Genomic DNA, 12,508 nt, shown 5'->3' on the forward strand with positions numbered 1-12,508 from the left:
TTTCCGCTAGGGCATTGTGTGTTGACAGTACACTAAAGCGTTTCGGAATTCTGGAATGCTTTGTACGAATTTGTCGGAATTTGCAGCATCATCATCAACAAAAACATACCAAGAATAGCGAACCGGCTGCGTCTGCAAGTGAATGACGGCGGCGGAACACTCGGTCCTCCACTCCAGAAGTGTACATTTCTTCAAGTGCCATTCAAGGAATTGGGTAAAAAACAAACTCAATCGGCTGCCGAGATTTTCAAGGCAGAAAATCGTTCCACCACGCCTGATCTGCTTGAAAGCAAATGAACTTCCTGCGCAGTGTGACAGGAGAAATCGGATAGCATTAGAAGGGGGTTGTGCGGAATGTATGTACGTAAAACTCACTTCGGCCCGGTTTCGAACGGAAGCTACGCTGTTGCGGTACGTGATAGCGCTGTCGAATATGCGATCGGGTTGCTGTTTGTTCTAGAATATGCAAAAAAACTCCGAAATCTTAGCTTATTTCAATGGAGTTATAAAAGTACGATAAACTGACAAGACAGAGTTGCTAACTTAATATTTGGGTTTCTAACTGTAAATATTTTTACTATGTGTGATGAAATTTTCAAAAGCAGAAAAAACAATTGAATGTATGAAAAAAAATTGAGCTTTTTTTAAATCCAAGTGTTGATCAATACCGCATGTTAAGTTAAAATTCACCCTCAAAACATTTTTAATTTATGTCAAATGCCAATGCAATTGAGTGTTTAAAAAGAAATACTTACTTTTAGGATTTGTACAACTACAAGGAATGAAAATGTTCAAATTTATGACATTTTTATCATGGAAATTTCGGAACTTTCTTATTATAAATTTGTCATAAAAATATTTCCTTGAAATACTGGCACTGCTGAAAACGTATCGTCAACCCACCTCGTCGGAGAACGTGAGTGGTCATATAAAATCGGAGCTGGCAGGAATGCGATGTGCCATCAGATTGCGGGCAGGCGATAAAATTTGCACCGCATCGCATCAAGGGAAGCTACGTAGTGCAAACACGGTGGTATGCGCCGACCTGGAAGGAAAGCGGATCAATGATTGCTTTGCCAGGATTTTATCTGAGATTTTCACTTTTGGCAGCACAGTGGCAGCTCACGAACGTGAAATTTGCACTTCGCTTAGCGACCGAGAAGTCATTCTGCTCTTTGTACTGACATATCATCGCATGCTATCAATTCACAGTTACTAAAACTGCGGGAGGAAGTGGCTTAAAGACCTTAAAAAGTGTTACAAATACTTCACTCTGTTGAAAACCTGTTTCTAGCTATCGATAACGGTGGGTTAGAGATCAGCTTTCGAAGAGATATCAACAGATACGGTTTTTTTTAACTTCGAATTTACATCCTAGTGTGTAAAGTTTAACTTAACATTACAAAATCGTTCCACTCGGAATTTATTTTTATATACGATTGTAAAATATTCACGATTATGTTATTCAACTTTTAAAACATTTAATCTTTCGTTTACAAATAAACAACTTGTAACGCCCAAACATTAATACATTTTTTTATCTTGACGAGTTGAGTCGAATGGTATATGACACTAGGGTATCGATTAAAAAGTCGGATTTCACAGTGATTGCTTAGCCTTTCTATACAAGAGAGAGGTAACAAATTCGAGATATCATCAAAACCAAATCACAACATTTTTGTTTTACTTCGATGTATTTTCCGCACTTGAAACTCGCACTGCGAACTGCACTAAACGAATCCAACGGTGCGACCGAAGCACGAAACAGATTCCAATCATCCGTTTCCTACACTCAAAAAATAATCACATTTTAGTTACGTGAAAAGGCAAGTGAATATTTTCCACCCGACTTTTCGCAAAATTTTTAATGAACTGACTAACCTTTAGAATCTATTGAATGCATAATCCAGTAAGAGTTACGTGTTTGATAGATAAAATGTTGTGAGTGTTCATATCACATTCACCTACCAGAAAGATAATTTTTGTTTTAAATAATGGTGAAAGCTACATTTTAATGAAATTTATTTCACATAGTATTGCTGCAACATTTTGTCTTACTACCTTCGATGGTAACTTGTTCGATTGAAAACAAACCATCTATATAGGAGTAATAGACAGTTCCTCATGTTTTCTTATAAATAAATATTTTAAATTTTACATGATTTTAAAAAATTAAAAATTACCATATGAAACTGTAACATGCGTAACTCTGGAGCTGGACCGGATTTCGAATGCTGATAAAATTCAATTGCTGCCGTGGGATCATGGGAGTGGGTTTGCAGGGCTATCAACTGACCAAACCTGCAAAGTTGAAAAAATTAACTATAACAAAATCACTTTTTTTTTGTTTTGAAGCTTTTGAATTAATGTTCAGAAACTCTACTAACACATTAAGGATTTGGTGTTCATCATTTTTAAGGGATTACACCACTGTAGAAAAAAAAGAGAAGGACTTTTTTGGGGAATTATTTTGGGATCCAAAAAATGGAGTATTCCGAATTTTGTATAAAGCACTGTATATGATGTAACCAACAGTAGGGAAAGAAAGTTGAAGTTGAAAGTTGCGACCTTCTTTCCCTACTGTTGGTTACATTATATTAAACAGTGCTTCATACAAAATTTGGATTACTCCATTCTATTGATCCCAAAATAATTCCCCAAAAAAGTCCTTCTCTTTTCTTTCTACAGTGGTGTAATCCCTTAAAAATGGTGAACACAAAATCCTTAATGTGTTAGTAGATTTCCTAATCATTAATTCAAAAGCTTCAAAACAAAAAAAAGTGATTTTGTTATATTTCATTTTTTCAACTTCAACATGTTACAGTTTCATATGGTAATTTTGTGCTTTATACAAAATTCGGATTACTTCATTTTTCGGATCCCAAAATAATTCCCCAAAAAAATCCTTCTCTTTTTTTTCTACAGTGATGTAACCCCTTAAGATCGATCTTTCCACACTGAAAATTCAAGTAGAATATTTAACGATTGGTCAATTGTATCTGAGGATTCTATTCTGCTCTAATAACATTCATTTTTGTCACGTAAATATTCAGTGTGACATTTGAAGCCACTTCACGTAATTTTTAATAAATTCGAATGTGAATTTTTATTTGAGTGTTCTACCACAATAGGCCAGGATAGTGCTTGCAGTTCACTTTTCTTATCCGTCCAGCAGCAGAACTGCTCACTGTGTCGGTTGGTTCATTACTGAATAAATTCTCGTGAAGGGTTTTCTTTTTACGAGATCCGATGTTGAACACTGTTCGGTGAATTTTAAATTTATTTACACTTGATTGGTGCGAATTTCGCAACACAAACAGTGCACTAAAATGATAATGTTGTTATGAATTTGCACTAAAGTAATCGTCTTACTCTTCTGATTTGCATACTCTTATAGCTCTATAGGAAAATTTTAATGGCCTTAAAAAGGGCCTGCTGATTGAATTTTTTCCGTTGTCATTCACTTTTCGGTGAATTTTACACGAGGCAAGCTGAATGATGATCGCTCTGAGAACACTGCACTAAATGAATCAGGGTTGTCCCATTTAAATCTGCATTTTTTTCAGAAAAAAAAAAATCTGTAAATCTGTATCAGGGGATCTAAAAACTGCATTGAAAACCTGTATATGAAAATAAATGATAACAAATCGAAGCACAACAAAAACTAGAATGTAAAGAAACCAAACATTCCTTCGTCTGGATTTTTTTATGTTGTAGTTGAAAAAATGTTGCAAGTGATTTTTGCGTTGAATTGATGGAAATCATTCAAAATTCAATCTGAAAATGACAACTTATTCAGTTTATTTTCACCTTCGTTTATTAGGTATAAAGTAACGATATGACCAAGGCCATTTTTCCATCCTTTCAGAAGGAATTATTAAAAGCATAAGAAATTACACTACTCTAATTGTAAGAAAAAATGAACGTAGAAAAATTGTTATTAGCAGTGTTTACCTCCATTGATATTCTCTTTGAGGGTTGGTGATTGCCGATAATTTGACAGAGAGCGGCTCGATATTTTTCTACATTGTATACAACATCATCATTCTGGTAGATGATTCTCCAAGCACTCGGTGCCTCTCAATACCCGTGAGAGAATTTTTCTACATTTCTTCGCTCCACCTCATACTCTGAGTATTTTACAGCCCTTACCAAAATAGACAAAGTTTTGCAATTATTGGCGCCTTGTGAAATTTATCAAGAAAGCATTACAAGTTGACAATTATCGCAATAAATCTAATTGTTGATTCTCATACTAGATTGCAATATTTCAAAACCCTTGTGTGGAGCATTCACAGACATTTTCATATAGACACAACTTATACAAAGGTTATATGCACATAGTCAGAATAAGCGGTAACCTGTAATATTGTTAGGAAAAATTACTATCGAACATAGTCTTTTTAATAGAGTTTTATCCACCTTATTGCTTAATCTTTTCTATCTTTAAACAAAACTTCTCAGAAAACAAAATCATTGATTGTTGTATTAGGAAAATATGAATGGTTTTAAATCTGTCGGAGTAACACTAGCTGAACACTAGATGATATTTGCCAAATTTGTTTAGTTTAATCTCCCATGCTAGGGACACTCCCTTCCATTGAAAAATACTCTTATGACCATCTCTGAAGAGCAAGAAGTACCTGTGTCAAGTTTGGTAAGAGTACGTTAAATTATACTGGAGTTATAATGCAACATACATAAGCATGTATGTTATCAATATTGTTCATGTAGCGATTGTAATGCCATGCAATAGCAAAATAATTCTATCACAATTATCCACTGCCCGCATAGAATCGGATCGCAAAACGAGAATAAACGACCGGTTGTTGCTTCAGAGCGAATCCTCACTGTAGCGTGCTAACCCGTGATCCTCGAGAGAAATTCACTTTCGCACTGATGTCCATTCTTTGTTAAATGAACCATGCAGGTTTTTTTGTTGCTGAGATGATATCCGTCGCTCTTTGATGGCACTGATTGAAGCATGTGAAGAGTTGCTAGAGAGCGTTTTTTTGATACGATACAAGCCATCCTTTTTCTCTTTTATATAAGTTTTATCCTCTTTTCTAAAATTAAGACAAAATCTGAGAAACGAATTTACTTCGTGGAAAAAACAATACTATTATTTAAAATGTTTTAACTCAATTATTATTAAAGTTTCAATTCATGCTATCAAAAAATTGTAAAATCTGTATTTCTGGCTTCTTCCAACCGCTCTGTCGAATGTTTTCCTTAGCAAATTGAAAACGTTTTGGTGCCCATTGCCAATCTGTTATCGATTTCAGAAATCTGTGAAAATCTTTGTCTTTGTTAAAATCTGTGCAGAAAATTGAAAATTTGTGAAACACACATTAATCTGTGAATCTGGCATCCCTGACTGGGTGTAGTTCCACTGTCTTGACGTAGATGGCAGTTTGCGCACTCGACGTGTTTCCATTCATGGAATATCATAGACTATAGCTACCAAATGTGCAACAGGACCAATTTGAAGATTCGGATGATTTTGTGTTGTTTGGACCTATTTTAACAACGTTTTCGTAATAAACGTGATATTGGCAATAATCTTACACATTCTTACATTTGTTTAGTGACAAAATGGAAGAAAACACTCAAACAGGGGAAAAGTTATTAGGAAATCAGCTTTGGAAAAAATTTATAACACTTTCGAAGTGTGAAATTTTGAAAATGCACCCAGGTGGAAATAAGAAAAAAACATCAAGATATGAAGTGTAAATTGAATGAATTAGAGGATAAAGTGTGATATCAAAGATATCTGTCAAATTTCTAACATTTATTCCAGTTTATTAACCACCATTAAAATTTTAGAGTGGTTGTGGGGGGGCAGACCCTGTCAGCTTGGAGTGAAATCAATCTTCAGATCAGTTCAGTGGAATGAAATCAATCTTCAGTTCGATGCGGACTCGCCTGAGGGCATAATCGCAAAAAAAGATGTTGCCAATGATTTTTTCGGGAAATGTGAGAGCTGGATATCTTGTAAATATGATGTCTTTGGGAAGGGGGGGTTTCGAAACTGATTTGATTTTCAGTTCAACGACGTTAAAACTAGGTTCGAAACTAGGTTCAAACAAACGGTTTCACAGCAGTTAGGGTGGAAACTGGGTTATGTTTGGTATCAAGCGAAAACGTCATAAGAATGCGTTCAGACGTATTTATCCAAAACATTATTTTAGCGTTTGCCAAATGAAAAGTGTGACCGTGCTTCGTTCCATGGCCTGATATTAATTGTCTATCAGTCAGTGAATCAATAAACACAATTACAAGTTATAAACTGAACAGTTTTCAAAATATACACACATTTTTATTGGAACGTTCATTCCTATGTCTGCTTTTATCAATCTATCACATTGTCACTTGAATCAGAAGATTCAAAGTGATATTAGGTAAGAAATTTGTAGTCACGTGTTTCGAATAAAATGCATTCCGCAAATAACGCTCATTACACTTGCAGATGTCACCACGATCGACACGAGGTGCCACCACGATTTGGTGCCGCTGTCACATAAGCCACAATTTTGGGAGCAACATACACTTCACGTTAAATTTTTGTTTTGCTGTTGGTTAAAATGACAAGCTTATTTTTATTCCGATCGAATTCTCGTGTGATTTATGCGACATGTAAATAAAGTTGTCTTAAACACTTAGGGAAATCGTGTGATAAGTGTTAAAATTCTTGTAGTTGAAATATTTCTGTAACAGGCAGAAGAATTTTGTTATCATTCCGGAACGTAGTGGAACGTTTTTAAAGATCGCGACGAACAGTCGAGTAGGTGACAGTAGTGTTTCCAACGTATAGCAAATTTAAAATTTACATAGGATTTTGAAAAAAAATTGTTCGAGACTGTATATCGGTTATCTGTGGTTTCGTATTGAAAATTTTCAATGAAAATGAACGCCGTTTATGTCAGTTACGTAATGGCCGTTTCATGTAAGTGAAAGAATGCAGAAGAATATAAGATTGTAATAGTACAATAGGTCTTCTATGTATGAAATAGATATTCCTACAGTATAAATGTTTTAATTTCATATGTGAATAATGAAGTTGCTGCTAAAATGAAATAGTACTATTCGTATAGTACATTCTTGAAAACGGAATCAAAAAAGCTCTTCCAGCGAGCCATTTTGCAAGAGGAGGAAAAATTTCTTAATGCCCTGTGAACATTTTGCTGATGAATTCCCTCTTGGGAATTTTAATGTTTTGTTGTTTTTCTATACCTTCTATGAGTTTAGTGATAAAGCTATAAGCAGCTTCTTATGCAAAATTTAGTTGTTTAAGCAGTGAACGATTAGCTGCCCCCGAAGAGACTAGCAGTAAAAAATATTTATTGCAACAGGCGTTTTAAGTTCAAATAATTGGTTGAAACAACTGAAACATTTTTTGCTTTCATGCATAAAGGTAACATGGCTGGGATTGTGTCATTGCTCAGTTGCACAAGTGACACCTCATTGAAACGATTCATTTTCCGTTTAGGGTGTATGTCATTGCTCAACTGTAACGTTTAATTACTCATTCGAGGTGCGTATCTTTGTTGTGTGTCATTGCTAAACGCCAGCACGATATATAAAAACCTGTTTTAATCCACCTAGTGGTGTAATGATGCCTTTCTCATATCAATCATACCATCATATATAATATTGTGGTATTCTTCAAAATAGTTTTCATCGATTAAAAAAACGAATAACCGGTTTGTTTGACCGTCTACTGATAAAAACTATTATTTGGAGAAGATTTGAGGTCGATTTAGAAAACTTTTTATGGGTTTTCGCCCTTTTCAGTGATGGTATACAATTTTTAACACACTTTATCTTATATTTCCGGATCCGGAAGTCGAATTCAGATGAAATTCAGGATTTACGTATGGGACCACAGGACCTTTCATTTGAACCTAAGTTTATGAAAATCGGTCACGCCATCTATGAGAAAAGCTAGAAAACATATTTTCATTTCTTTTTGCCCATTTTACCCCATAACTCCAGAACCGGAAGTCGGATCTAAACAATATTCAGGAATTTTGTATGGGACTACAAGTCCTTTCATTTGAACCCAAGTTTGTGAAAATCGGTTCAGCCATCTCTGAGAAAAGTTAGTGCAAAAAAACGTTACATACACACATACGCACATACACACACATACACACACATACACACACACAGCCATTTTGCGTACTCGACGAACTGAGTCGAATGGTATATGACACTCGGCCCTCCGGGCCTCGGTTCAAAAGTCGGTTTTCACAGTGATTGCATAACCTTTCTATATGAGAAAGGCAAAAATGGCAGTTTTGTTAAAACAACGATCGAATAGTTGTTCAAAATTTTAACCAATCAAACTCAGAAAAACAGCTAGTATTTTAGTTGTTTTGCGTACGCTGGCTTTTGCGCGTGCGACCGTGATAGGTTTTCATGGAAGTAGACCTATTGCTTATGATTGCGATCATTTGGTCATAAAATGCAAAAATGAATGTTGTTTCTGTTCCGATGTCAACTCCAGCTAATTAACTGTGAGGTTAATGATATGATTCATTTTTACACGCCTTGAATTGTAAATTTAAGTGGATGGCTCCTTTTATGGGAATCTATAAAAACGAAACTTTCTAAGTAATTAATTCAGTGATCTTCAGGATTAATGCCTTTCACACAAACATAACCTAGAATTATAAATTCACTAACCCATCAGCAATCAAGAATCTGTTTTCATTCCAATGTTGACAATAAACTTCAACTTTGATCTAAATTTTCCGTCCATAGCTTAGCTTTTAAATGCTTCCAATTCAAAGCAAATCTACCAGCAGCAAGAGGCATTGGCTTCTTTCAACGGTGAAGATGCTGGCGGTCTGCTACGGGCAGGTAATAACAGCAAGGGAACCGATGTGTTGTTCGGTGGATTTTTCCACGATCTCGAAGCTCGATCTCGAATCTCTTCGTACGCTTGAACCGTGATAAAGCAGTAAACTCTGCAATTATCGAGAAGAAGCAAAGCAAAGCAAAGCTTTTCTTCAAGGTGTTGCACAGACGAAAAAAAATCGCCGCTATGTTGGTAAATATTGCCCGTGTAGATTGGTTTAATTAAATGACCAAAGTCAGACGGATAAGTGTTGAGGAATTTTTTACAACCTGAATTTGTAGAACGAAAAAAAATTATGCTTTCGTAAAATCAACATAAATTTTTCTACTGTGCTCAGTTCTTGCATGGTCGAGATCCTATTAAACTCGAACCGGAGCTGGTGAGTTGATGAAGTCTGAACACAGATGGGGGCCGGTCCCGTGGAATGCTTTTCAATGTGCTCGGGCCCATTTATTCCGTACATACATATGATGAAGGGTTCCGCCCGAAAGTGAACGAAAGCGAATAATTTACGAGTTGCCGCTGATGATGGTGCTTGGCCTGGTACACATTTTTCCTTTCCATTCTCTCTGAACTGAGGGCTGCTTTTCTCTAATTTACCCACTCGGCGCGGTACCCACGAAACCCTCCACGGGCTCGGAATTCAATTGTTGTGGAATCCCGCTTGAGAGTCAGAATCGAATTGTGATGGACGGAAGATCGGACCACGATAATGAATAAAACGCAACTATCTATATTTCGGTTTTATTATTATTTTCACAACAAAACTGGTTTTCACTGAGTGCCCTTCACTCGATCGAGAAGGACCGGTTAGTACAGGATAGAGCGAAGGTGTTTCTGAGAGGGGAGAGGTAGAGTAGAATAATGACGGTACGACGGGTAAGACATGAATAGAGGTTAGTTAGTCAGTAAGGTCTGTTCGGTGGATGCAGTTTACACTGTCGTGTGTGACAGGACGTCTTTTCCATGTATGATAGGAATGTGGACGAAAGAATCGGGAACTGATCAAACTTACAGCATTTCGTTGCTTGAGTAGATGACTGGATGTGTTTGTTTTTCTCTGTTCATGTACTTTTTCTACAATAGATGAGAGAAGAAATGACAGCATGAACAGTGAAAAGAAATTGTGCATTTTCAACAAAGGGGGAAGAAAGGTGAATGGGAAGGTTTAGGGTAGAGAAGTGAAACAGTAGCTTAATAGTCGAAGGAAACATTATAGTACAATAGACAGTCAGCAATTCTTAAGATAAGTAGGTGCTAAAAACTAGCTAAATAGAGAGACTACGCTTTCAACTACAGAGAAGTTTGTTTGAAACTAGAGAGTGAGAGAGAGATATATAAATGTCTTTGCTTGGCTTTAGATGTTCTACACACAATATGCGTTTCATTTCTGGTATCATTTTTTTTCGATTTTTGTCCTGCTTTACTTGCTTGGCTTGCTTGTATTCTTGGCTAAATAAATTAAGTTACTCCTATCGCCTACTCGCACGCAAATGAAATATGTTCCTTTCAAATTAAATAATTTAATCTACCCTCGGAAAGGCAAAATCGTCTAATTAATTTTAATAAATAAGAGCATAACCAATGACATCAATAATGCACTCATTGATTTGAGTATTAGTCGGTACTTGGGGGGCTTAAAAGTTAACTCCTCTAAGGAGTACTCTTGCAATCAGTTGCGAAATTCGTGTAACTAATGTTTCGACTGTCGTTTCCAGGTCCATGGTGCAGGCAAGATGTGCATGTTTACGGTTTCTGGGCCTGATAGGCGAGGTCCTGGGCATCGATAGCACGTCCCCAGCCACCACCTCCGTGTCCTGAGCTTGCACCGTAACTGCCGGTATCACCACCGAACGATCCTCCCAGCGAGTAAGCGTCACCGTGGCTCGTGGAATGGCTGCTGGTGTGGTGTGGGTGGGCTACAACTTCATACGTGACGTGTTTTTCCTGTGACAGCAGCTTCTTGAGACCGATGATGGCCGACAGCACCAGAGCGATCTTGCCGATGAGCAGAGCCTTACCGGCAATCAGAGCAATTGCTCCCAATAGCAGTGGCAGCAGAGCAGCAGCCTTCAGAGCAACGGCCAACATCAAGGGACCCAGGATTTTGGCAGCCTTCTTCTTCTTACCACGAGCTTCACCAGCAGCATCTTCATCATCCTCCAGCAGGTTCTCCGAAACATCTTCCAAAGCCCTTCCGGTCGATGTAACGGCATTCACGATATCCGATCCTTTCAGGTCAACCTTGATGGTGTGAGTGGACAAGAAGTTTTGCACACGAGACAGGATCAACTGTTCAATGGATTCGTCGCCGCTCAGCGATCTTGGGGCACCGTCGGTTTCGACGCCAGGAGTTTTCACCACGGTTACTCCATCGCTCAAGGAAAATGCACTACGCTTGGCCACAACTTTATCGAAAAAGCTGAAGATCTTGTACTTGACACAGGACACCGAATCCGACTGCAAACAATCCTTGTAGATGCTGCCCATCAAGTCACCTTCCGTGTTGATAGCATTCCGAGAGGTGCGAGTATCTTCTGCTGGTAAGGCCGTCACCATTGCCACCACACATAACACCGTAAGAACTTTGTAACTGAATGCCATTTTATCTGCTGTTTTTTTTTTGTCACTTGCGGATCACTTATTTATGTTTTCTTTTTTTTTGCGTTGGGAAAAGTTCGCTTTCTCACTTCCTTTTTTCTTCAAATGTTCCGCGAAAAATGGAGAAAAAAACGCACGTCCACTCGGAGTGACGGCTCCACAACCGGAGTTCAAACAAACGAAACACACGAAAAACACGACGTGACCGCCGAGTGCAAGGATTGGTAATGATATGAAGTTGCAGAACGTACCGAACGATTTATATATGTGATACTTGTTTCTTAATTCCCCACCATATCATCGGAATATTAAATTTTCCTTCCGTCGTTATTTACGTATTTATGTTTTTATTATAACCATAAGCTGGCAGTCAGTCCCTCTCGTTCGCACCACCACCGGCACACTGAAGTCAACGGACGACTGGTGCGGTTTCTTTCTCTCCGAACCGTCGAGCGAACCGATGGCAGACCTAACGCTACTACACCAACGAGAGCAATCTGGACCTCGCGGAATGCGGGATCATCGCGGGGAGACTTTCATTCATTCATTCATCTCTCCGAAAGCCTGCTTCAATGTCCAGTAGATCAAATGCGAAGCAAATAAAAAGAAATGGTACGCTCAACTTGAACTTGATTGTAACCTCAACGTGTACCGACCAAGACCTCTCAGACCGCAAGCCAACCAACCACACGCCGAAGAGCACAAGATCTCACATTCTCTCTCTCGCTCAAAACCATCTCCGGTGATGAGAGGCCGCTCTCTCTCACTCTCTTTGCTCACTTTATTATTGTTTATATTTCTTAAGCCACCACCACCTCACCGCTTCACCGCGAACCTCCGCTAGCTAACCTTCGGGACGGGAAAAAGAAAACATCCAAAACCCCACAAGTTCCCACCCAAGCTTGGGTGCGACGAGAAGGTCCGAAAACAACCGCACGGGAAATAAAAGAAAAAAAAACAACATTCAATCCGTACGACGAGCACAAACTTATTACCTTCTCTTGGACGACGCGGATTTCCTTCTTCTGCGCTACGCTACCCAAG

At 38.0% G+C, this 12,508-nt stretch overlaps 1 protein-coding gene across 1 annotated transcript; it reads right to left on the minus strand.

The window, feature by feature from the left end:
* Positions 1-9,593: 9,593 nt before the first annotated feature.
* On the minus strand, positions 9,594-11,770 carry LOC131438185 (uncharacterized). Its single transcript, XM_058608026.1, has one exon. It carries the CDS (start codon positions 11,465-11,467, stop codon positions 10,610-10,612), a length of 858 nt encoding a protein of 285 aa, XP_058464009.1. The 5' UTR covers positions 11,468-11,770; the 3' UTR covers positions 9,594-10,609.
* Positions 11,771-12,508: the final 738 nt, after the last annotated feature.

Source organism: Malaya genurostris, chromosome 1, assembly GCF_030247185.1.
Source record: "Malaya genurostris strain Urasoe2022 chromosome 1, Malgen_1.1, whole genome shotgun sequence".
NCBI lineage: Eukaryota > Metazoa > Arthropoda > Insecta > Diptera > Culicidae > Malaya > Malaya genurostris.